General features: G+C 39.3%; 1 protein-coding gene across 7 annotated transcripts in view; it reads left to right on the top strand.

The window, feature by feature from the left end:
• Nucleotides 1-27,372, top strand: part of LOC131678281 (metabotropic glutamate receptor 1-like) — a 52,423-nt gene extending 25,051 nt beyond the window's left edge. For all 7 annotated transcript variants that reach the window (XM_058958322.1, XM_058958348.1, XM_058958329.1 and 4 more), the window contains exons 3-14: nt 47-319; nt 407-505; nt 1,011-1,200; nt 1,406-1,485; nt 1,559-1,894; nt 9,663-9,750; nt 12,253-12,422; nt 12,518-12,597; nt 14,689-14,854; nt 25,107-25,239; nt 25,293-25,887; nt 25,944-27,372. In XM_058958322.1, the coding sequence (XP_058814305.1) occupies nt 47-319; nt 407-505; nt 1,011-1,200; nt 1,406-1,485; nt 1,559-1,894; nt 9,663-9,750; nt 12,253-12,422; nt 12,518-12,597; nt 14,689-14,854; nt 25,107-25,239; nt 25,293-25,887; nt 25,944-26,952 (3,219 nt within the window). In that variant the 3' untranslated portion in view covers nt 26,953-27,372. The remainder of the gene's footprint in view (nt 1-46; nt 320-406; nt 506-1,010; nt 1,201-1,405; nt 1,486-1,558; nt 1,895-9,662; nt 9,751-12,252; nt 12,423-12,517; nt 12,598-14,688; nt 14,855-25,106; nt 25,240-25,292; nt 25,888-25,943) is intronic.
• Nucleotides 27,373-27,977: the final 605 nt, after the last annotated feature.

The following is a 27,977-nucleotide window of genomic DNA, read 5'->3' as shown; positions in this document are numbered from 1 at the left end:
GGTAATATATTTTCAAATAATTATTGCTTTTTCAACATTGCATTAGGTTCGTGAGCACTACGGCATCCAACGGTCGGAGGTTACTTTTAAAACTATCGACGAAATCAACCAGAATCCGTCACTGCTACCGAATATCACTCTGGGTGTGGAAATCAGAGACTCATGCTGGTACGCCCCGGTTGCGCTCCAGCAGAGCATTGAACTGATTAGGGATTCGATCTCACCACCGTCTGGAATAAACAATCCCCCGCCACGGAGAATTGACGCGGCCTCTGTTGCTAAGAATCAAATGGGTTTTCTGCCAGAGGATTATTGTTTGGTGAGTGCGAGTACAAAAATATAAAAAAATAAAACGGAACCACCAATACTACAGTTTTCCTCCTTTGAACTATTATTTTTCATCTAGGCTATAAGCCGAAATACATCCCTCAGGAAACCGCCGAGTAAATTTCGTCAAACTTTGGTCGGAGTCATCGGTCCCGGCTCTAGCTCAGTTGCCCTGCAGGTAAGTGCCTTTCATGATAAGAGTAGGACAAAAGTACTGTGATGCTGACCCTTGAAAGGATTCTTGAGCGCTGCGAATAATGAGAGTAATCGGCCACCGTTGAGCTCTTTTTCAAGCTACTTCAATGGTGCTTTATTTTACTTTTCATTTGAAAGTTCAAGCTACTGAGCAGATCATATTATATTGTGAGTCGACTCTTCGCGCTTGAAATAGAAAATTTTCAATTTGACGAAACAAAACGGTTCTGTGGAAAGCATCCATACGACCACGTTTAAAATAGCTGTTCTCATAGTTTTACTTCCGTATTCTGAAGAACCGTTTAAACTTTTTAATGTTTCATCACCGTTTTCAAACTGTTTCATCCCAACTTTCAACTTTAATCTTTGACGCCAGTATCAGTGTACTCTTGTCCCTCTTCATAATGCCCAAAGTGGCTTTCGAATGAACTCAAACAAACCTCCGCATCTCGTTCTCGGTTGACCACCCAAAACACCAACCACGTCAGGTTCAAAATTTGCTGCAACTCTTTTCGATTCCCCAAATCGGCTACTCAACGACATCGAAAGATCTATCCGATAAGGCACGGTACAGCACTTTTATGCGAGTGGTTCCCTCGGATTATTACCAGGCACAGGTGATGGTCGACGTGGTGCGGCAGTTTAATTGGACCTATGTTTCGGCCATCAACACCGATGGTGAGTAGGGACATGATTGGTTGACAAATTTTACTTTCGAGTTTTATTTTATCGTCATCAATTTAATGTTAATCGTTCTGTTTGAGTTACATCCACAGGCATTAGGGGTGGACAATTTTAGTTGACCGTACGAGTTTCTCTTCATCTGTTTTTCGTTAATCGAAGGTTGTTAATCCGTTCTAGTGACACTTATGATTGCTTTCAGAAAATTATGGACAATCAGGAATTCAAGCATTTCGGGAATTAGCAGAAAAATATGGTGTTTGCATAGCAAGAGAAGATTCGGTAATATTTTTTCCATTAGTTTTAGAGGCACGTAAAGGAAAAGTGGCTTAAACGAATTTATCATTTCATTCAGATTCTTAGCAACGCGGATGATGAATCCTTCTCCGATGTGCTACGTAACATCGAACAGGATCTTAATGCCAACGTGGTGGTGTGTTTCTGTGAAGGAATGACCATTCGTGGACTGTTGAAGGCGATGGAACGCATGAATATGACCGATCGGTTCCTGCTGATTGGCAGCGATGGCTGGGCGGACAGGGCGGATGTTGTCCAGAACTATGAACGTCAAGCACTCGGGTCGATATCGATACGAATTCACAGCCCGTATGTGAAATCGTTCGATAATTACTACTTCTCGCTGAATCCGTTCACCAACAAACGAAATCCGTGGTTCCAGGAGTTTTGGGAGGTAAGTTTGATGGGATGCAAGAAGGCAATTTCTACAACAGAAAGTTCTTCTCATTCACTGTTTTGTTAAGTGTTTTTATCAATAGGTAAAATACAACCATTATTTGTTTTCCAAATTACAATATCCTTCCCAGGTTCGGAAATATGCAATAAAGGCTTTTATTTTGCTTATCTCTGCTTGCTCAGGCTAGTGATTGCTTTGGGTATACTAGGGAAAGTTTTTCGCCACCCGGCATTTTCAGACTCTAAAAATCCCATGCTGTTACGACAATGTATAGAATGCGGTAATTTTTAACTGATGGAAATTACAAACACATTGTTGAAAATGTTTACCTAGATTTCACCTCGCTTATTTCAGTGACCCTGTCCCCTTCTCAAACGTAGATATATTGTGCTTAAATTTCTAAAGGCATTTGGCTATTATTGAAACACCCGTTAATTATTATACGAGGTCTGAAAGGTAGAGGAACCATTGGATTCAGTTCGTCGAGTTCGGCGAATGTATCTTTGTACCTTATTTAAATTATGTGAGAATGCCCCATCGGCATGGCTGTAGTGTGGTCTTCTGGCGCCTTTGGCGGAGTCTCCGGTTGCGCCCTTTTCGTGTTTAATTTATCCATTCGACTTTTGAACAATAATTTAGTTTGTTTATGGAAATGACGCACTTATCCTGACTTTTTATAACTTATCCTTATTTAGTTAACAAAGCAGTTTAAGCTTTCGGCGTTCTCTCAACGAGGGGGGGGGGGGGTGTAAGGTTATTCCGGCAAAGGGACACTTTTTAAATTTGTTCTGGCGATACAGAAAGTATATTCATTAAATTTTGTTACCGTCCCTTTTGGTTTGTAACTATTGAGAGGCATCTATGTTGGAATTTGTTTGTAGTATGTAAGTATTAATGTGTAAGCGTAAGCAATTTTCTGTTTGTTCATCTGGCTCTGTAAAAATTTATATGGTTGTTTGCATAATTTTGTTGTTGTAATATTTTCTGTATTTTTGTTTAATATAGCATAAGTTTACTAACCCCAATAAATAATAAACCTCTAATTAGGCAACGTAAATTTTCGGAAAAGTTACTTCTGTGAACGTTACCGTTTGAGAAACTACGGACCCACTGCAGTACCCTAACCCCGGCCTTTAAAAGAGACCTTTTGCGTCCACCCCGGAACATCCATACCAGGTGTTGGGGCTTAGTAAAGGTTCCATTAAGGTGTCATAATGAAATGCCGAGGTCAAAAGCACCCGTACTTCTCAAACGGTAATATAAAAATTATCACGAACATTTGTAACGTAAAAACCGCAAAAGAAAAAGACGGAAAAAGAACGCATCAATTTCCAAACCCTTTAAAATGTTCCCGAAAATTTGAACAGCCAAAACTATACCACTTACTGGGGATATTTTGGCTGCTCACAACTACTGCATCCTGTCATCGTCGAGATCAGGAGAGAGAGGGAGAGAGAGAGAGGGAGAGAGAGGGAGAGAGAGAGATAGAAAAATAGAGAGGTGTGGACAGGAAAGAGATAGATAAGAAGGAAGATAAGGAACAGTCAATCGATAGTAGACCTTCAGAGCTATCAAACAGGAAAAAACTTTAAAAGCCCGAAAAAATAGTGCGAAAGAGTATTTCTCAACGAGGACATTTTAATAGTCACATTCGTTCGTTTCGGTTAGAAAAAACACCGCCGTATCGAAGAAGTGTCGGTCACGAAAAAATAACATCATTTTTACAAACTGGAACTCAACGTCGACTGGACACAACGTTCGCCAACGAGTGCGTGATTGAAGGAGTCGTTTACGCTCGGAATCGGACTAAACCACCCCGTCGTCCTGCCGCCACTTCCAACAGAATTCGGCTTGGCATCCCTCGTCACCACAACCAACGACGCACATCTCACCGTCTATTTTGGAACAGGTGATCGATGGAACGGGGAGTTAGACAATCGACTATCTTGTCGAACAGCACCATCTTCCGGCAGGCAACGCAGCACATCGACAAAACTACCAGGTATGGCCCCTCCCCTCTCCCACTTCGCCGATCATCAATGGGCCACACACTGATAATATAAATTCGTAAATATAATGAATTCGATCATGCAATGCACGAATTCATTCGTCGTTTTCTGCAACGAAGTATTTTCGTGCATTGTAAATATTAGGTTTCGTTCATTTCATGAACAAGAATGGCCGCTTGGCGAACGAAAGCTTTCGTAAATTTTACACATTTAATTTTAATTTAATAGGATCGGCGTTTAACAGAGGCAACAACGATTTTTTAACTAACTAAAAGGATCGATCTGGCAAAATCGATTTTATTTCAACCTGCTCGCCTTCAAGATTGTTTGTAAAGAATTATCTAGTGTACATGGAACGAATGTTATTGTTGACAACGACATTATTTTTCGTGAATGAAACGAAACGATTCGTTTATTTCAGTAAATGTTTGAGTATATTACGAACGACTTCGTTGGTCGCACAAATTCCTTTCGTTCATCTAAGAGAAGTTTTCGTATTTAATAGCATATTATTTTGACATTGCGCCGGCAGAGAAAAACTCAAACTTATTCATACAAAACCAACGAGCAGTTCGTGATGGCTCAACTGAATCCGCACTGCTCCAGTTTCTGGATCAACTGGAAGCGAAAGAGGTTCAGAATCTTCCTGAAACCGGCAGACACGGATACGGCTACTAAATAGACCGAGACCGTCGTGATGATCAACATTTATCTGACGTATATCAACAATAACTCCATATTAAACCTCTATTGAAGCTCTTTTGACGTTGACGGTTTGACGAATGGTGCTCGTAAATATTATAAAGATATTCGTATATAGCAGCGAACAATTCGTTTGCCGAACGAAGCTGTTTCGTAATAAGTCAACGAAAGTCGTTTCGTGGTTTTCACGAAAAACTTGCAATAAAAAATAAAAGTGTTTCAATGGAACTACGAACGATTCATAATATGTACGAAAAATTTGTATATATTATGAAAACTTTCTGTACGAAACTTATTTCTAGAGATTTACGAATATATACTATCAGTGCATGGATTGCTTCCTGTGCACAGTACTGATCCGATAATCCGGAATCCGAAACTAAAAAAAACCTAAAATGTAAATTCTTTTCTGTTATATTTAGAGCCAGTATTCCTTTCATATTTGTCTCTCGGTAAAGTCCACTTAGAAGCAGGGTAAGTTTCGGGTTGATCGAGTCCTCCCTTAGACGGTTGCCGACCCTGAGAGAAATAAAATTGAGCTAGTTGGGTCGAGTGTGTTAACCCACACTAACAATTTTCATGTAAAAACGTCTCAATTGAGCAATATTTTCTCAAAATTTCATTGCAAAATACAGAAAATTGAGCGAATGAATCTCCGAAGGCGCACCGTCGAAATCTTAATTTGGTACACGGCAAAACATAACATAATAACTCAAAATATACTCAACCAATCGTTCTAAGATCTTGCACAGTTCTTCCAAAGATAAACTCAAGATTACTAGGTCCCATACAAACCATTAACAAAAAATGGTTCAGCAACCGTGAACCGGTGAACTGGTTAATAGTATGCTTTTGCTGACCCCTCGTTAATAGGCGTCGATAATTTTTAGCACGCGTCGACAAAATGCTATGGTTACGAATCAAATCAAAGTTATAGACAATCTTGTTATGAAAGAAACATGTAATCTATATGGACAATAAAACATATTACAGCTCTGTTTGTAGAGCATTTATGGCCGAAATTATTAAAGGGAACGAGTCCGTTTCTAAGCAGGTGAATATCGTAACAATTCCAACTATGAAAATTCGCAGTTTACCATCGACTTCACTCTACCGACTTTCTTGCTGAATCTGACGTAAAATATATCAATTGTTAGTTGGCAGACTAATTCACTAATTTATTTATCAATAGCAAAAAATTATATTACTTCACATATCACATAATTACCGAACTTTGAAAAGCTCGAGATTTGTTTATTTTACTGCCCAAAATTTCCTTGTTATTTTCGCAATAACTTATTGTCATAGATACGACGCAAAGATCGACGTTGTTTCTTTTTCGCAAGGCCTCGCTTCAGTTTACTATTGAGCTGTCAGTCTGACGGTGAACCGGGTTTATCGAGGGGTCGCTTTTGGATGGTACATGCGAAACATCGGACCACTCTATCTTGAGTTTATCTTTGGTTCTTCTTAACATAATTCTCCAGGTAATACGCCTTTATTTTTACTAGATTTTTGATTTTTTTTGTAGCACATTGAAGCCAAATACTCGATTTTTGCTAAAAAAAATCGGGTAACATATTATCGAAAAAAATATAATTATAATAAAATTTTTGTAAGAATCCCTTGTGGTTACCTGGGCAATGGTGTGAAGAGGAACTGTGCAAAACGATTGGTACAGGAGATTTTGAATTATGGTGCACACTGTATTGTTTCGAGATGCCCTCTGAAGATTCACTGTCACTTACCCTTACCCTCCCCCTAAACGCGTTACGTAATTTATGAATGGTCCCCAATACCATTCGAAGTCAGTTGTTTTGAGGTCCCGGACGGATCATTTTTTGTAAGACATTGTGACATCAATCGACGTTGTTTCATTGGTATTTGAAGGCAACGGACGTTCAGGGAGACTGTACGTGCAATTGCATTTTCATGAAATCATTTGACGCTAGGTGTTTAAAGGCGAGAAAGGGAGCATCTCTTCAGGACTGTATATCAAGAGCAACATACCTAGGGTGCAACTTTTAGGAGTTGTGACTTTGTTGGTGGATTGTATGATTATGGTGCATAGCCTTAGATTTGAACTACCAGTTGTTAATAAAACCGGTAGCATTCAGTTACATATCGAGTGAAGATAGTTGACCAAATTTTTGTTTTGCTAGCCTCTGACTTGTCTTTCAAGTTATTATAGCTTACGTAATTTCTGTCTCTTTCTTCGTAATCTTTAAGATTTCACTTTACGACGAGCTCTAGCCCCCACATAAATAGACTCACCTGAAAATACCCAACTGAGGGTAAAACGGATGTCGAACAAAATTCGTCACCAAAGACTCTAACATCCCCGGTTTAAAATCGTACATATTGAGCTCAACCATATCATATTTGATCTGTATTGGCTAAAAGATAATCCACTAATTATTCTGAATATTTCGAAATAACTAATGTAGAAATATTCAAGCGCAGAAATACTCAGCAGTGACCGTTATCAAAAGTTCGCCCAGATAAGCTCGTAATTGTGGTATTCTGTTTAAAGCTATCAAATGATGTTACTTGCGATAAATCGATTCATAACAGACGTCTAGATGCCCGCTCACAAGTTGAGATCGACGATGAGGTCACCGATTCGAGTTGGTCATATATGGATCTACTGATGCACGGGATTGGCTATTTGAAGACTCCCTTGCTCCAGTGAGCGAAAATTTTGAATGACACTCACACTGAACAGAACTAAATTTTGTGTTCCCCAAAACTCATATCAGGTGATCTTTGGTGAGAATACTTTGCGTTTCTTGGACAAGGATCGTCTCACTGTTCGGCTATTTTAACACCGTGTCGTGTATTTCAGCATTGCACTAAATACAAGCAAATGGGTCATCGTGTCCATAACTCCAACTAACTCGGCATGACAATTGCGGAGAGATTCATGAGTTTGACTTTTCATGGGAAAGCTAAAAAGTTTGCCTACTGTAGAGAGAGTCAACATGATCTGTTACCATCCTTCGCGTACAAACGGTGATAGATATGAACTGCCCATTAAAGCAAGAGTCCCATATTGAAAAACAGCAAGCCGAGAAAACGCTGTTTACATTTTCATTGAGCCTTATGGATGGGACAATTATGTCTTGGTATTTTTTTCGATATTTTCTAAACAAACCAGGTGACTTTATTTGCGCATTGTGATTCAGTGGTGTTACAGAATACCATCCAGCATATAACTCATTTTCGACAAAAATCCATATAGGACTCTTATGCTTTTATGGGCAGTAAAGCGTTCATTTAAAATACGCGTTCCTTTGCAAAAATACTAAAAAATAGCTACAGAACTCACCACAACAAATCATTTGTTGTTCTCTTTTGACACAGGAAGAGTGGGACTTTGACAATCCCTACGTGGGGACATCTATTACTGTTCCTTAAAATTATAGGCAGATGAGATTCCTTGTAAAGGCTTACATTTTGCTTTGAAAACCCGCTCGAGGAAGTTTTGACACAAAGCCGAAACAAAAAAAGCTGTAGTCTTAGAAATGTGACAAAATCACAACTGACATGTGACCCAGAGATTCAACTTAGTACAGGACTGATTAGACCTAATATGGTCACCGGCAAGTTTGTGATATCGCGGAACTCCTTCCGGCACCGAGGACACTACAACTCTGACAGTACGGCGTAGGCTCACTCCACGATCTTTGCTATATCTTGAACCCTTTGCGACGCAGCGAGACGTTTACGTCCCACCTACTTCTCCTAAGTTTTTATTGAATTTCTAGTTTGCGTTGACATATAAATACAAATTCTTTCTTCTAATCAACTGTTAGGGAAGGCGTACAACTAGCACAAAATTTATGTGAATTTGTTAATTGCTTATTAATAATACACAATTACAACTCGAAAATATTTTTTTATTTACAATAAATTCGTGTCTGTGTCTGAACTAAAAGTCCTAGAGATCTAACAATTTTTTTGCAAGTATATCAAACATTGAACTAAATAATAGATTTTTTGCAGAATTTTTCGTATGTCAAATAAATGTCAAAATATGCAATAAAGGAGTTTATTATTATGTTGATCTATCAAAGATTCTGAGAGACAAGGATAACTGCTCAACTAGCATAAGAATAGATTATGTGGTTTTTGAGGTCGGTTACGATTCTGATAACAGAATTTGAAAATTCAAAATTGCGGCTACATTGCAGCCATTTTTTACGAAATTTGCTAATTTTGTTACGATGAGCATAAAACTCGATATACGAGAGTTTTTGAGTAGCTGAATACGATTCTGATGTCAGAATTCGAAAATTCAAAATGGCACTTACAAAATGGCAACAATTTTTATGAAATTGGCAAATTTTGTTACAGTCAGTATAAAACTCGAGTTTTTTTTTGGCCAAACCCAGTCCCCATATTAGATCCGCCTTTTTTAATTTGACAATTCTAACGTCAGAATAAAAAATCAGCGACCCAGAAAACCTTCTTGTAAAACGTTTTAGGCCAAAATAAAAAAACATGAAATTTAGCAAAGCACAGTCGCCATATTGGATCCATCATTTTGGGTTTTACATTTTCGACGTCAGAATCAGTATCAGCGACCCCGAAAACCTATATTATGCTAAAAAATCGCGTCACAAAGGGCTAAGGCGTTGGCTGCTTTACTGCCCATCGCCACATATTTGTCATATCTTGTGTTTCTATGAAACTAGGAAAACGAGCGATAAAGTTTGCAATAATTATCGCTGCTTTTTAGATTTGAGTTCACTGCGGTTGAAGTTTTTGTTTTGTATAACTCATACACGTTCGTTATCTTCTGTCTACTTTACATTTGAGAACAACGTTATTTATTGTGAATAAGTTTGAATGGGACTGAAGAGCCATAGCGTGGTCTTGTGGACTTTTGGCAGTTCTGCGTCCCTTTGGTGACACACACAATGATTTATTTTCGGACGAATCCTCACTTATTTTATAAATCAGATCAAGATTTCAGCACCATGTATGTTTACATAACATTACTCAATACAAAGATGTTAACATTTAACATTCATTTCGCGTATGATTTGCAGTCTAGATTCAACTGTCGTCTTCCAGTGAACGAAGCATCATTAGACATAAGACATAACGCAGTTTCAGGCGAAGAAAAAGTTTGTACAGGTGAGTATTGAAGTGAGTAGGAATCAAATACAATACAGTAAAGACCCGTTTTTATCCGCCCCTTGGTGAATTTTAGGCTGATAAATCGGGACATTGATAAAATCGGGACATACATTTTTCATTCTTCTTAAGAAACCGAAGCTCTTAAAATATTCTTCTTTAGTCCCTAGATATAGCCTCATAACCTTTTCTGATTATTTAGCTTAAACTTCCCTTAAGGGGGTCTGACAGAACAAAATAAAAAAATTTTTTTTTTGCATATTTCGAATCCCTAAGATAAGAAAAATATGCTCAAGAAAGGATTTACTCGAATTCAATTTGGTTCGTCTGCTAGAGCTCATCAAACTACCAACTATCAATTTTCATATGAAGCTGATAAAATCGGGTCAAAAAGCTGATAAAATCAGGGATAGATAAAATCGGGGGCTGATAAAATCGTATGCTGATAAAATCGGGTCTTCACTGTATTTAAAAACAAGCTCTGTTTCATCTGTAGGTTAATTGACACCAAAGCTATTCTAGAAAGTTTTTTTGTATCGTTATGAAAATCTAGCGAAATCGTCTTCAATGTAGATAATAACACGACTGTCGGAATGTTATCGTAAAACGAACAAATCCCTTCCATAACTGTATCCATAACTGCAACAAAATAACTCGTATCTTCTTCAAAACTGTAAATGCAATTGCGAATACGGTATACGTTTTGTCTGAGTATACGTTTTTATGTAACGACTATTGACGGCAAGTAAGACTTCTCAGTACCGAAACTAGTACTTTTCAAACCTACACATTGCCAGCAGTATTAAAGGAATCGTAATCAAAGCATACGGTGGCGGCAATGGGGAGACAGAACTGCAATCATCTGACAAAGAGGACGAAAGAAATTTCCGCGGGCTATTTGTTCTGGCTCGGCTGTCGATGGTTGTGTGCTTCCAAGCTATGTAGATATGCGTTACTATACGCGAACCCCAATATCCGGGTTCTGCTATATATGGAGAAACTCCCGACAGTATGAAAAAAGAAATGACCGTTAACTAAACCATATAAACATTATTTTTCGAGCCACCACAAAAGATTGAAAGCCGATATAGTCGTTCAGTCCTTCCGGTTGTAAATTGGAAGGTTCATGCTGTATGGCGCGAATATACCATAATATGTTGACTACTGTCAAAGTCTGTATATCTCCATATCTGATGACAGGAGTGACACCCCCGTGGAGGAAGCCCATGCAAAGCTTATGGGATCTGTCATGATGCCAGTTTACATTCATGATTGCTAGTTTTACTATTTTTGTCTCCCCAATTTTGTGCATGAAGTGTCTGTAGGACTAACATTCCTTGCCTGTCCTATTGCGATCTATATTCGGGTCTGGCCGGCGCCGCTGTTGATCAGTTGAACATTGAGGGATGATTTGTTACTCTTGGGTATTATCATCTATTGAAGCTCTGTGCAATTTCAACTAGTCCTTATCAATCACAGTAGCAACCGGGTTGGTCGCACAAGCTAAAGCTCAATTATTTCACAACAAATCTAGATAAACATGTGAAAAGGGCATAAGCGCAAATAAAAGTTTCTCTGTGTTTACCTTCTCTCTCGATTATTATGGCGCCATAACAAAACTTTCCAACATTGTTCCAATAAATTTCAAAAAACTCCGGGGTCGTCTAGCATATTATGTTAAGAGTTAAGGAGCAAATGTAAAAGCGGCCGGATGATAGACGAAAGAAAAAGTAAACAAAGAGACTCTTATTTGGACTTATGCTCTTTTCACGTGTTTGTCTAGAAATGTGAATAAAAAGACTGTTGCTATCACGATTTTTGTTCGAACTACTAAACAAAAATAATAGTTTCAAGAAAAAATACAAAAACTCTATTCAATTTTTTACGCAGTCTTAGAAAAATGATTCCAATAAATGTAGGTTTTCCTCCCAAAAAATAGCTTACAGCAAGAATAGACGTTGACATTAGTTTCACAGCGCTAGGTCAATAAACACGTGAACATTTTTTGACTCACGAAAGTAGGTGACGAGCCCATTTTCGCCACGTTTCTATTATCACGCTACCCATTTGAAGCCGTTGGTTAGAGCAGTGTCTGCCATCTTTGTTCAACGCATTAAGTCAAATGGTAGCGCAACAATAGGGGCAATCGATTCAAGTTTTCGTTGCGCTCAAACACGAGCATTTAACTGTTTTCGGAGCATTTGTGTTATTATCTTGGTTCTTAACAACGAAGCAAAACTGTTGATGTCAATTTTTACGCATTCCATTGCTTGTAGGCCAAGAAATTAATGAATTAGTGAGACACCCTGCTTAGTATGGTGAAAATAGGCACTTCACCCTATATCGATTCTTTATATGAAATATTCAGTAAGCAAAATTATTTAAGTTTAGATTACAGATGATTACAATCAAAAATTCAACCCATTGGAATATTATTGAAGAAACTCCAATATTTTCTCTTGTCTTTTCTTCCTACATATTAAAACATCACAATCGGAACAGGAAATGAGAAACTATCGGATCGCTACAAGCAGGAACCGAAAATGAGCTTTGTCATCAAAGCGATCTACACGATAGCCTATGCCCTGCACGCGCTTCAGCAGGACTCGTGCGGTCGAAACTCGGTTGGCATCTGTGCAGCCATGTTCCCATTCAATGGAACACAATTTTTTGTGAGTTTTGTGTACTGTAGAAAATCCTTCCAACATGGGCGAGATTAAATTCATACTTCTTTGTTCGTATTTTCCCCCTCCTTTATCTTTCACAGAATTACCTTATGAATGTCTCGTTCATTTACGAACCCGGCGACACCGTAGAATTCGACAGCAGAGGGGATCCTCCGGGAAGGTAAGGAGAAAAGAATTCTGAGAAATTGTTTAAAATTTTCCATTCAGCCTTTTGGCCCGAAATTCCGCACGAACGTCTGTTTTTTGTTTAATCTTTCATAACGCCAAATAAGTTTTCCATAGAAAGTATGATTTTCGGCCGGAATATATATACCTTACCATGTTCAACAACAAAGGAAAGTACCTAAAATAACCAAAAATCGTGAAAGCTGAATCAAAATCAATGCAGGTGCGGTGATACTTGATGGAAAATTAAAACCACCAAAAATTAATTTTATGTTCCACGGTTAATCAGGACAATCATGAGAAAATTAAACAATATAGGGTGATGAGCCTATTTGCACCATGTTTCTATTATCACCCTACCCATTTGAAGCCGTTGGTTAGAGCAGTGTCTGCCATCTTTGTTCAACGCATTGAGTCAAATGGTAGCGCAACAATAGGGGCACTCGATTCGAGTTTTCATTGTGCTCAAACACGAGAATTTTACTGTTTACAACGCATTTGTGTTATTGTATTGGTTCTTTACAACGAAGCAAAGCTGTTCATGTCAATTTTTAAGCATTCCATTGATTGTAAGGCAAGAAATTACCGAATTAGTGAGGCACCTTGCTTAGTATGGTGAAAATAGGCTCATCACCCTATTCTTTACTTTTCTTTATCGAGTAATGAAGAATAAAGGGAATTCTGACAATTTGTGATTGAAGGGTGAGTTGCGTGACATAATTTATTAATAGTTTCTGTAAGGTTGACAGGTTTAGTATATAAACGTGTAATGTCATTATTATTGAGAAAATTATTTTTATCAATACATTTCGGAGGTTCCGGATCAAAACAAAACTAATTGGTCGTGATGCACTACACTCTTGTCCTTTAGATAAAATCCACTAAGCCTTAGTCTTTATTATGCCAGCTATCGATAACCTTTACTAAATAGCTAAAAGCAATTCTTAAATACTTTTTCAAATCAGGCCAGACATTTTTTTTATTAAAATGTTAGCAATATAAATTACTATATTGATACAATATGACTCAAAATCAATTTTAGAGCAATGCAATGATTGATGAGTAGAATTTCGCAGGCAAATGCGCTTCACTCCACTGTTTTGATAGTGAAGCGCAATTTAATATTATATACATAGTGGAATAAAAAGGAAGAAATCAGTTTTAGTGTGTTAATTGTGACATTCCATTCTACATTCCATTCTACTAAGACGAAAAAGGTGTTTGTAATTGAATAGAACCTGTTTTCAATGATTATCGATTCCCCTCCGCCTAGGAGCATTTCGTCAAAAGATTATAATCTCTCCCTTGGAAATAACGCAGTATTGTCAAATACCCACACTCCTTATCATGCAACCGGCCGATTGAAGATATTCAACTCAAAATCCTTTTAAATACAGATTTTTTGATGGTTTTTATAAACAATTTCATTATGACAGCAAATTGTGTCCATGACAAATATCGTGTCGAGAAATTTGTTTTGAATTTTATATGTTCTGAAGCATGAATAGAAGTTCTTTCAGTTCACAATCCTGCAGTAGTGGCAGGTGATTCTATAAATTTGTTCTATAAATTGGCGGGTGGTTTTAAGCTTATGATCACTCGCCTTTTCTCGCGTTAGAAAAACCCTTTTTAGAGAAATCCATGCTTAAAATCTTTATTGCCAAAACGTTGCCAGATGTATACCCTTTCCAACGAGTGCAGTGCAGAGTGCAGTGCAAAAATACCGCCGCAGAAGCTTGCAAAAAACATTAACCTACTTGACCCCACTCTACTCTACGACTGTCCTGCCAAAATGTTTAAAAAAATTTTGGATATATTTAGAAACATGGATTCAGCAGGAAAAAAATTACTTTGATTAAATTAGAGTGTAAAACAGAACTCAAGGTTTGAAGCTTAAACTCGAAAAAAACCTTTGATTACCTGACCTGTTACCTGACATCTGTGTCAATCTAATAGCCACGCTTTACATAAACATAAAAACGTAATATTTTCCACCTCATAGCATTTTTTTATCTCCAACATCTAACCTTCGATATGATGAATTTCACTACGCTACACGGAATAATTTCATCTCTTTCCTTACTAGGTACGACATCATGAACTACCAACTACAAAGTGATGGAACCTACGATTATGTCCAGGTTGGAGAGTGGAACAACGGATCTCTTAGCTTCTTCCGAGATTTACAGGCTTCGGAGTCCGGTCCGGTAGAATCTGTTTGCTCCAAACCGTGTCTTCCCGGATATTATAAGGTGTGTCTCATAAAATACGACTACTATAGTAGAAACAAACAGACATAACACTATGAAGAAATTTTTCTAACAAATATTGATCCGACAATTTTGCTAGAATACTAGTATCATCTTTTACACAATGTCACGCATTTGTTGGTTGGTTTACCCTCGGGCTCGGGAACAATTTTCCACTAGTGGTTTATCCCCCATATAATTGTGCATATGTCAGCGTCGCATATTTAAAATGGCTGTTAAAGCGGGCGAAAATTGTTTTCGAGTTTTATGTCTGTTAGTCTGTGGCTATAATCTGGACTGTAAACGATATATTTGAAAATATTAATGAAAACGAATACCGATGACGTTTCGTTTATGTACAGTATGCGTGATATTGTTTGTACCATCATACGGTTTTTCAGATCAGCTATATTTACAATCCTTTGTGTTTTAAGCATGCGTGTAGCTATAACGCCGAATCCCTCTGGGTAAAGACTCACCATCTCAGTTGTTTATTTACCATTTATCTATCAGTGTCATTCCGATCGAGCAGGAGACCTATCAATGACCCTCGTTCGAGAAGGATTCGAAACGATTTTCTTCGGATTTGACAGGTCTTGTGCTCGTGCTTTTAACAGGTCTCGTGTTCGACTGGAATGACACTGGCAGATAAATGGTAAACAAACGATAGAGATGGCGTGTCTTTATCCAGAGGGATTTAGCGTCTTTAGCTATAACCATTATAAACTGTGAATAAGAAAACGATTTTCTTAGTTAGATAATTGCATCATGACGAAGTGGTATTTGTGCATTGTCCCGCGCGCAAGCGTCGTTATCCTTTCGTCACTCGCGCTAGTGCTCTGTGCGCATGCCGCTCTGAAAATCTAGCGAAATCGTCTTAGTCCACCAGCGGCTGCTAGTTCAGTGAACCATTTGCGCGACCTCCGGAGGATTAAAAGACATTTCAATCGTGGTAGAAGTGTGTCGGTGGTCCGTAAGAAGGGTTTTATACAGAAAAAAGAAAGGACACCTATCCGAAATGGTGTCCACAGGCCATCCGAGATCAGCTCGGATTCTGATAGTTATCGCTACCATCAAAAGGAAGTTTCGGGCTTATCTCTCGCGAAAATTATGAAGGAACATGGGATCAACGACTTTACGGAACGGAAGATGCTGAAGGAAGATTGCGAATAGAGGTCGAGGGCACGTAAAAAATGCACATGATAACTATCCGAATACGAGAACTACGAGTCGAGCGCAGTACAAATATTTAGAACTTCCTAAATTAAAAAAAATCTGGTGAAGTGTTTACAGATGAGAGCATATTAACCGTCGATACTGTGTCAGATACTGTACAGAACCGACCGTTACGTATGCTCTCTTCCGGTGGCCGACCAGTACAAAGATGTGTACTTTTCAATGCATCCCGCTAGTGTTATGGTGTTTAAGACGATCTATATCTACATTTTCAGTATGTCCTTCCGTGGATTAAAGAGTAACACGGATATAAGCCGAATGTGGTATTTTAATAAAATGGGGCTCCGTGCAGTCGTTCTAATTAGTGGATCAAATTCGCTAGTTATACAGAGGGTGGGGACCAACCAGCAAATCACGGCTGAATTCCACTTAGACAATACCATGCGTCTTCCCCAAACACATTAAATATCTTAAGGATAGTACTCTAGTCAGCCAAATAAACACTAAACAGATAAAGAAATTAGTTTGCTCAGTTAAAATAAATGCCAACTCAATTTGAGTCCATTGGTGGCTATCCCCCCTAATTCCCTCAGATCAACGAACATTTAAAATGTTATACTACAAAAATGTGTTATTTAGAAAATATTAAAAGCAAGACTACTGCTCATTTAAATGAAATAAGATTTGATACAAATTTGTCACATAACCAACGCAGTTCCTTTTCAAAGATAGGACTATACATGGAACACTATATAAAAAACAGCGACACACCCACAAAAGAATCAGAGCCCCTGTAAACCCCACTCTCGGTGAGCCTGTACATTCTGTTATCATTCCGGTTTGATTACACCGAAAAAATTTCGAACTAACTTAATACACTTAAGACAAAGTCTTCCGTTTAATTCTACTATGTATATGATAATAAAAAGCATTTGCTATCGATTATCAAGAAAGATACGAGTATTTCAACTATACCTTGTAGTTGGTTGGTTTTAAAAAGGTTAAAGCCAATCGAAATGAAGCAAAAAAACAATGTATGAACAAAACAATGTCACACTACATGATGAGATCTTTTAGATATACCTACCCACATCCAAGGTGTAAAATGATTAGCCAACGAAACGAGAAGCGAATGTATGGCAACTAACGGGTTTCAAATATGCAAATGATTTAATTATCTCTTTGCCGGTGTCGCCTTCGCTGACAGACGACTTTATCCCGTTGAAGAGGGTGGCTACAAGCTTTTTATATCTACTGGATCGTAGAGGAAAACTATTATTGCCCGTGTCTGCGAAAGGCATCATAAAATAGGGTTTTATGCTAGTTGTAACTTAGTTATTATATAGTTATAACGCGGCTAACCTCTTGTAGTGCGGGAGAAACTTTGAAGCTACGCCAAAAGCGAATGTTTACTCTTTTTTTCTAAGACAGTAAAAATAATCCTTCTTGATTTAAGACAAAAGTCCTCACTCAAATATTGATAAAATCGAATAATCTACATAGATTCGATTTCACCAGAGCTATATTTATGTCGTGAAAAGTAATTTCTCAGAAATAAACGAAGATTTGAACGAAGGTACTGTACACCATAATTTAAATATTGACAATTTCCTTCTTGGTTTCCGACGGAAAATTATGTTCTCCACGAGGGTAGCTGTGGACGTCAAAGTTTTCGACATTTCCTATTGACTGAATAAGTTGATTTGTTTCCGTTGCGGCCGTTCGCGAACAAGATGCAATTTTCGCTGTCGATTGACTGAAGCAGAGTGCGGTAATGTCCCTACAGAAGCGATAATGAAACAATTTGATTGTGGTATACTTATACAGAAGGCGTTTTCATTAGGTTTCAAACTGTAAACGGTTCGGCTCGAGACCTCGCTAAGCGGTGATCAATTTGATTCACTCCACGCGGTTTCTGCTGAATTATAGTGGATATCGAGTGTGCTATAAAAATCAATATGGATGTAACCCATCGTTTTCCTCCAATGGAACTAATGGTTGTGTAATTAGATCCACAACCATGTTTAAATCAAATGACTGCAATTATTTGGTACACCTGACAAACGGCCAATCTCTTTGAAATAATCGACTTACACCTATAGGGGAGAGTGGGTACGCTTGATCCCACTTTTGTTTTTTTTCTCATAACTTTTCAATGAAATAAAAAATTGAATTGCAGAACTCGCCATCTTGTAGTCAATTCGAATTGTAAGAGCTATGAATAATGTGTAAATCCGAATATTATGTCCTGTCAGTAATATGAACAGTTTTGAAAATCATGCCAAAACGAGGTTTTTGTAAAAACGTTTGGTAACTTGATCCTCCGCCTACTAGGGCTAAAGAAACAAAGCACACTATGACCTACAGATACGAAAGTGATGTTTTTCTATTTCTATACATTTCGAAAATTTTTGAGGGAATTAATGATAGGGATCAAGAATAGCCTGTGTTACAGGGATCAAAAGTACCTGTTGTATGAGGTGTACAAAAGTTACGAATTTCTCGTACTTTAAAATATTTATAAATAATGAGTTCTACGATCTCATACAACCATTCAAAAAAATTGTGAATAGGTCTTCAAGATGGATTTAAACATATATTTTCTAAAATATTATACAACTTTTCCAAACCAAATGTAATACATCAGGTTTGTTTTTTAAACATCATAAACTACAAAATACTTCATTTTCTTTTTATATTGTGATAACTTTATGCGGATAGATTAGGAGATATGGCGAGGGAATCAAATATCCCCAAGGATCAAGTGTCCTTACTCTCTCCTACCGTACACCTTATGACGGACACCAATCAGTTTTGGAGTGATTTCATATCCTTTTCGTAAAATTTTACATCAGCCTATGTATTTAATTTTTTATTTGCATTCTGGATTGCGTTTCATATTTCAGCGAATTGCATATTAAGAAAAACAAATGATTAAAGAATGGATAGATATTGTAGTGTGAAGCAATTATATTTTTTCCACTTTTGATTAACCCTTCGGAAGTCGCGCAAATGGCTCACTGAACGAACAGCCGCAGCTGCTTTATGACGATTTCGCTAGAGTTTTAGATCAGCGTGCAGTCAGTGCACTAGCGCGACTGTTGGAAGGTTAACGACTATGAGTGAGTCATTTTTTTCTTTTTATGTTGCAACGACATTGGGGTTCACTTTTAAATTTCAACAAAAATGTTGTGTAACGAAAAGTACGCGTTTAATTCTTGATTTTTGATATTACGGTATTGAATATTTGAATGTAAAGCATATTCAAAATACCACTATTGTGTTTGCCTCAGTAGCAACGTCACATAGTCGCTTGCGTTAATTTTTAAATTTTCTTCCTCCACCTCTGCTCTTCTTTGAGTATTATGGCTCTTAAGTGGGTCTTCAACTCGCGAGGCCTACAATTGAGCACTTTTTGGGAATAAATTGTAAAGTACTCAATGGATTTAGATTTTTTTATATTTTGAAGATACATGTTTTGACTTTTCAATTTTACTTTTGAAGACGAAAAGACAAATCTCGCGACCTTGAAACATCATTGATGATGCTGATGTTGCAACTGTATGGGTCCGCTTAAGTAAAGTTGTAGCAAATTGGATAATCTATAATCAGAAAACTAATATTTTTTATAATCATAGTCACGTTGGCTATGTTTTGACGAGAGGGATTTCTTTTATTTTATAATTTGTAAAAGTTATGTAACGATTTCTGAAAATTAACATCGACAATTTTGTACCTGTGTACAAAATTTCGTGCACGCGTTCAACCTCAAACATCATTCGTCTCGATGTACAGGTTCATCGAACTCAAGCGAAAGGTGTACAAACTCTAGTTCAAACATCCGTGTACGTATACCGGGCGCGTACACGAGAACGATTTGCGCAAGACAAAAAGAGTCAACGCTAGTGATGATGAGAGTGAGAAAGAGAAAACTAGTGCCTCAAACCTACGTGTACGCACACCGTGTACGTACATGGGGTTAGGTTATGCAGGCGAACATGTGCACGTGTTTACGTGAGCGAACATTGTGTGCGATGTGCATATGGGACTGGTTACCATAATCTTTGCTTTATTGAACAAACGCCTAACTTCCCTTCTAAGTATTGCTATATTTTCGTTCCACCAAAGAACATCACGACATACAGATCTCGTTACAAGAGGGCATTATCCATATCAGCTGCAGATTGGATCTTACTCCCTGTTCTTCTCGACTGTTCCGACTGGCATCGCATCCAATGATAACGGGCTCGTTTATGCTTTTGCAGTACTTCATGAGGGCATCGGAAGGTTGAGCTGTATCCGCATCGCCAGGCTTGTAGGCAGATGCGATCACAATCTCCTGCTTGCCCCTAGTCGTCGGTGCCTCCACTGTTATTGTAACGACGTCACGTTGAATGACTCCTGTAATAGGAAAGAATTTAATGCTCCATTGAGCAAAACGGCAGCTCTTGGAGTTGGCTGGTCTTTACAATATACTAACTTGTGACCTGAGGAATTTAAACCAAAGATTTTGCGTTTATTTGTCCACTGCTCCTGTAGAAGAGCGATGTCTCGGCGCTCTTTGGTGAACCTCCCGACAATGACGCTTGTGGTAACTTTTGCGTGATGAATGTGCACTTAGATGCAGCGAATGCTGCTCATTGTTTCGGTGGTTTTCTGCCGTCGATTTTTGGGGCCAATACTTCGTCCTCTTTATTTCGGCTAGTTGCAGCCTGTGTGCTGCTCGGCATTCCAGTGGCGTTCTTTGGCCAAGTATATGTTTTGGCTCTTGTACCTTCGCTTACGGGGAGTTTTCGATCCTCTCCTCGCGTATCAGTTCGGCAGCCGCATACGGTAGGTTACTTTTGTGTATAGCACGTGAGAAGGCTGCCACCGATGCACTTGTTACCTTTGCTGCAGGCTTGCTATGATCAGAAGTCTGTCGTGAAGTGTTCCGTGTCAGGTCACCTACAAGAGCTTTTTCAGGCCATGCTTTCCTAGAATTTCCACTTTCGGTGAAGACCGGGCACCCTACAACTGGTGTTCTAGTCTTTCCCAATACGTAGTTCTGCTGGTTGTGTTGGGAGGTTATCAGGTTCACTGAAGCCTCATCTACCGCCAACAGGAGCTCTACCGTTTTAAGGATCTTGTTTCACTTTTGAATCCTCCAGCGTCCTGTGTATATGTTGTCGTTCTGATTCTGCGCCGGGCGGAGGATGTTCCCTTTTCCTATCGATGCTGTCAGGAAAATATCCGATGTAAAGCGACTGTTTTGGAATCTGCGACGACGGCTTCCGATAAAGAGGCTTCCCGGGGCTTGATCGCAGCTGTGGCATCTTGCAGCCACTTAGCTGTATCTTTTTCTGCAAGTGCATATGTGCACTTCTTAAACTTTGGTCTTGGATTGCTTGAACTCTGCTCCATGACGCTATCGATCAGCGTGCATGGAGGCATTCAGCTATTCGTGGCAGAGATTATTTTCAGGCTACCCATCAGGAATGATAGCCATAGAGTACGACTTGTCCATTTCGTTGAAGATTGTGCGCTGCTCAGTTTTTTGGATCTGTCTAGAATCATGCCCTTTAGTCTTTTTCGGTTGGGGTTTATTCCTCCAAACTCATATTTACAGTGTTCTTAGAGTTTTCCGATTTGTTCCCACGAATAGCAGTTTTCCGATTTGTGCTCACGTGTCACACTTTGGATTGGGGCCTAATTTTTACGGCACGAGTTTAGAGGCCCGCTCGTTGGTACCTCTCATGCCACTACTACAACTACTAAAATTTTAGAAAGCGGACAGCACCCAGCCGACGCCAGTCTAATAACTAATTGTGCTCGATAGACTCCCGTGGTGGCATGAGATAGGAAACCAGTGAGTAGAATGTTATCTCACCATTTGAAGGCCTCAAACCAGCATGATTTTGTAACAAAGCGCTCGACAACTGCTAGACTAATGAGCTACGTGTTGATGCTGATGGAAAAACGGCAACAGATCGATGTGGTGTGTGTAGATTTTTCGAAAACTTTCGACCGTGTTCCTTATCAGCTTGCTGTGGAAGAACTGAGGCATAATGCATTTCCAGACTGGCTGACTAATTGGTTCTCATCGTACCTTTCAAATCGCAGTACTTCTGTGCGACTCGGAACTACACTCTCCGATCCATTCATCATTACATCGGGTGTTCCTCAAGGAAATCATCTCAAACCACTTCTTCTTGTGCTCTTTGTGAACGACCTCTGCAGTGAATTGTGGTCGTCTAAAGTAGATGTATGCAGATGATTTGAATATGTATTGTGTTATAACAATTATGTTAGACTGTCTCCCATTGTAAACGGACCTCGAAAAAGTCATGAGTTGATATGACAAAAACGAATGAGTATGAACATTCAGAAATTTGTATTTATATTTAAAATTTGTGTTCATCTGGCACTAAGTCTTAATGAACTAAACTAAAAATAATTGACCTAATGTAACAGCAAACGGTGACGAAATTGTGATGAATTATAATTGAGGCCAACGTGTTCGGCAAGCTCGTTGAAGCGACGAACCATCGCTAAAATCGGACTATTAGCAGCGTAGTTAGTGTTTCGCATTTCGATGTGTAGCAATGTCCGAGGGCGAACAACACGGGTTGGGGCGTAGAGGTTGATTTGCCCAAGGAGATCGGGAACATCATACTCAGCCAACAGAAGCTTTGATATGAAAATGGCCTGCGAAGCATGTCTATGTTCTTGCAAAGTATGTAATCCTAATAGTCTGCAACGGTTCTCATATGGTGGCAGGTTCAACGGATCATTCCAAGGCAATTGACGTAAAGAATATCGTATAAATTTGCGATGGGCAGCTTCAATCCTTTCACTCCACGTTGCATGATAAGGGCACCAGACGATGTTTGCAAATTCCAACTGAGAGCGCACCAGTGAGCAATATAAAGCCTTAAAACACAGAGGATCCCGGGATTCGCTAGAAATTTTGCACATAAATCTAGAAGTCGATTTGCTTTGTCGATAGTCGCTGACAGGTGATTGGTATAAGTTAGCCTTTCATCGAGAATAACACCTAGATCTTTTACGTGGTCAACGCGTTGCAGCTGAGTTCCGGCAATGTTGTAGTTAAAATTAAGCATGTCTCTTGTACGATGAAAGCTGATGACAAAACATTTCGTAACACAAAGGATCAACATGTATCTTTGACACCAATTGTAAAATGTAACTCACGGCAATCGGTTTCATTCCTTATCACAAGAAATGTCTTCAAGTCATTGGCGAAAAACAGTTTCCCTCCACGCATTAGAACGAAGACCGCATCATTCACGAACAATGAAAATAGTAATGGACCTAGTGTACTACCTTGGGGAACTCCGGAATTATTACAGAAGGATTCAGACACGTTGTCACCAATTTGCATGACGCACTCGCAGTGAACAAGGTAGGATCGAAGCCAGTGGCAGAATCTCGAGGTACATCCTAGTTTATCAAGCTTTGCTAGCAGTATCCCATGGTTAACTGTGTCGAAATCGGCCTTGAGATCAGTGTAGGCCGTGTCCACCTGGAGTTTCCTGAATATGTTTTCAATGCAAATCGATGTGAAGCTATCTAAATTCGTCTCTACCGATCGACCTGGGAATCCGTGCTGATAAGGGCTTATGTAATGTTTACTAGCAAAAAACAGCACCTCGTTGATAAGCTATTCGATGATTTTTGACTCAACTCGCAGCGAAGTGATTCCCCGGTAGTTCACGATGTTGCTTTTGTCATTTTTCTTGTGTACCGGAAACATAACTGAAAACTTCCAATCATCGGAAAATTTTTGCTGCTGAAGCGACACATTGAAAAGGTGCGTCAGTGGGATCGCTAAAATATCGGAACATTTTTTCAGAAGCAGACGGCATAGCACTTTGTCCTGGAGCATAAGACGATTTCGTTTTCCGTATTGCAGAGAGAACCGATTGTACTGAAATAGTGAATACATCCATATCCACCGCACCAATGGGAACATCACGGGTCGCGTTTTCGAGCTCGATGGCAGATGGCACATCAGTCGTGAAGACACTTGAGAAGTAACTGGCAAATAGGAAGCATTTTTCCGCCGTTGTAGTCGCTACTTCGCCATTGTAGACCATCCTAGACGGAAGACCCGTTTCCTTTCTCTTCGTTTTAACAAAAGCCCAGAATCCCTTCGGATTTCGTCGTAAGTTTTGTTGGATGCGATTCACATATCCTTTGTACAGCAATTTATTGTAACAGCGGTACTCATTACTGGCGAGTGCGAAAAAGCGCTTTAGAATAAATTCAGCATAATCACTTTTTCACGAGTACACTCGCCGATTGTTTTCGAATACTTGATGTGTTCTAATCCTGTTCAATGTATCGCATCCGTCAAGGATCTAGGTATCACTCTCGACCGTAAACTACGGTTTATCGCATATATTTCTTCATAGCTAAAGTCTACGCTGTACTTACACTCATCAAACGCAACACTCGTCATTTTAATGAATACGGAGCTATTATTTGAGCAGCGTGTCACACCGTCCGCATTAATCATATTGAATGGGTACAGAAGAATTTCGTCAGGTTTGCGTTTCTTTGACTGCCCTGGTAAGATCGATTACAACTGCCTCCATGCGAAGAAGACTGCGCTTTTATCAGTGCTGCGAAAAAGGTGAATTATTCTGCAACGAGTCTTGCACTTACAGACAATAAAGATTCCCCTGTGGTATTAGCAAAGCTTGATTTCAACCTTCCTGGAAGACCTTTCCGGAGAAACTACTCCCGCGCTGAACTCATCGCACGCAGAGCGGCCAGAAAAAATCTACTGGATGTTGGCTGTTAATTGTCCAACACCGTTTATCATCTGTTTAATTTTAGTATGGGTAAAGAATCGTTCAACCAAAAATCGTTAGCTTGTGGTTATTTTGATCTGTGCGAAGTGATATATTTTAATCGAAGGCAATACGATGTTCTGAAGTTTACCGTTATTATGCGATTAGTCCAATGTATGCAATTACTGCTTTTTATCGCTAATAGTCCCACCTAAACAGAATTGACTGTATTTAAAACTACAGCAGACGTGTTTTTCTCTGATCATCAAAATTCATTTCAGAACCTCCAAACCGGTGGCCAGGAGAAGCAGTGCTGCTGGGTTTGCGTTCCGTGCGAACGGCACCAATTTTTGTACAACGAGACACACTGCAGAAACTGCGATTTGGGTTACTGGCCGGATCAGTCCAAAACAGGTTTGTTTCCGATTAATCCATCATATAATTTCTACTAATTTATATTATTTCAGTATGTCTGCACATCCCGATCGAACATGTTCAGTGGGGCGACACCGAGGCAATCGTAGCCATTTGCTTCTCTGTGCTAGGTTTCATAGGTACCGGATTGGTCTTCGGTATTTTTGTTCGCCACAACGACACACCTGTAGTGAAATCGTCCACCAGAGAACTTTGCTATCTCATATTGGTCGGGATGATCATATCGCATAGCACCATCTTCGCCATCCTAGCAAAACCTTCGCCATTTTCCTGTCTCATAAGTCGAGCAATGCCCGGAATTTCTTTTGCGATGATCTACGCTTCACTGTTGGTGAAAACTAACCGAATAGCTAGAATACTGGCAGGGTCCAAGAAACGGTTTCCTACCAAAAAACCAAAATTCATGTCTGCCACAGCCCAACTGGTCATAACGGGGCTGCTTATTTCGATCGAGATTGCCATAGCTGTCTTTATGCTAATTCTAGAGCCTCCCAATACGGAACATCAGTATCCAACGAGACAACGAACGGTGTTGGCCTGTAACACAACCAGACAGGGAATTTTGGTGCCCCTTGCATTTATCTTTTTGCTGATCATATTGTGTACTTTGTACGCCTGGAAAACTCGGTAAGATGCGGTGACATTTAGATAAGCGTTCCATAATGGCTTTAATTTAATTTCAGTAATGTGCCGGAAAATTTCAACGAAGCGAAGTTCATTGGTTTCGCTATGTACACAACCTGCGTCATTTGGGTAGCCTTCGTACCCATATACTTCGGTTCCGAATCGAAGATCATCACAATGTGCATTTGTATCTCACTTTCAGCTATGGTAACACTGCTGTTCCTGTTTCTCCCAAAACTGTACATCATTCTTATCCGACCGGAAAAGAACATTCGAGCTTTGTTCACTACATCCAAAACCATAAGATGTCACATTGGTTCCCGCGTTGCCTCAGCAATCACTCACAAGACGTCGTCTTCTTATTCCAGTGGCCCACCAGACGACTACCGAGACTACAGTTTCGATACGATTACGAAACCGATCATTCGATCGGCATCCTGTCAAACGTCTCTCGAGTTACTGAACAAACTATTGGAGATGCAGTTGTACGAAACGGAACGCCAACCGGAACAGCCTAACCCGGCACCACGTCAACGAATAATATCGTCTACCATTAAACAAGTGCGCTACAGCCTCTCTCCGTTGAAGACCACTGCAAGAAAAATTCCGAGAACTGATAAACATCTTCTAATGGCCGACGGAGACATGCTAAATAACAACATTGATCGGAACTGTTTTCGAAAAGCTTCCACCGGAGACGCAGGCGACTTTTCCGAGAAAACTACTATTCGGGAGAGTTGCTACCATTGTTCTCAGCTTGAGTCTATTCGTAGCAAGTACGATCTAGTCGATCCGGATACTGATGAATACGAATCATCTGTGAATAATCAGCATTTGCAACAACCATCTGCGAATGGAGTTTACTTGATCCACAACTCAACTGGTCAATTTGGTAATGGAGGAACGAATCGAACAGTCTACGGAAAGTACGCGAAGACGATGATCAGCGAAGAAAGTCTGTCCGAATGTTCGATTAGTACCATGTCGGAGTCGTGTGATTGTAAGTTTAAGAGCATCACCATCAAGCTACCGAAGCCGACCAATGGACAGCAGGTAATTTATTTCTGATACGGAACCCGGTAGAGTTCGTGTTGGGCGGCTCAAGGACTCGTGAAATTGAGGTTTGCAATGTGTCAGCTACGAATTGCTTTTTTCGAGTGATTGTGATTAAGTAGAGTCGGGCATCTGATTTACACCATAGTTCGGAAAAGTAAAGACGCTGAATTACTCTGGATATAGATTCGCCATCTTTATCGTTTGTTTACTATTTATCTTTCAGTAATTATCATTTCAATCTAGCACGAGACCTGTCATTCGATCCGAAGATTGGAATGACACTGACAGATAAATGGTAACAAACGATAGAGATGACGTACCTTTATCCAGAGGGATTCAGCGTCGTTACGTAGAAGCATTTCGTTATTGTGTTGTGTTAGGATGTGATGTAGGTGTGCTGTGACATAAACGGTTTTTAGCATAATTGTATGAATCATAGTACTCTGTCAATAAAATGTATTTTAAAAGATTTCCCCAATTCATTTAGGAAAGAAAGCAAAGAGAGAAGGGAGTAAAGTGTGTACGCAACTTGGTACGCAATCAAACTGCGTCACAAGGAAAGGTTCGTCAAAATTCACTCATTCAACCGATCGTTTTCAAACTTTCAAGGAATAGAATAAAAAATATTGTTAAGCCTTTTCCATGCTTATTTTTTTAAATTTCACTCATCAGTCATCACTTACGAGAAAATGCGGTTGTATCAACATCTAAGTGTAGAGCTTAGGGCAGATATAGCGCAGTTGGTAAATCGGTTGTCTTGTACGCAGCTCATCTGCAACCTAAAAAGAGACGAATGACTTTGCGGTTAAAACCTCTATAATCAAAACAAAAAAGTGTAGAGCTGCTCCCGGGATTTCTCCCCTGTACTCTAACGTTAATCGCGAGTATGCGCCTTTATGGACTTCGTAGGTATATAGTACTTCATGTTTTTTTTGCATCTTGCACAAAAACGCTGCTTAAGGTGAAGCGATGCCAAAATCACAACAAAGGTTCGGTTATGTTCGGGCTAAGTTCAGCATCTGTGTGCGGCTAGAACG

This window comes from Topomyia yanbarensis, chromosome 1 (assembly GCF_030247195.1).
Source record: "Topomyia yanbarensis strain Yona2022 chromosome 1, ASM3024719v1, whole genome shotgun sequence".
In the NCBI taxonomy this organism is placed as follows: Eukaryota; Metazoa; Arthropoda; class Insecta; order Diptera; family Culicidae; genus Topomyia; species Topomyia yanbarensis.
This window is presented reverse-complemented; position numbering and strand designations above follow the sequence as displayed.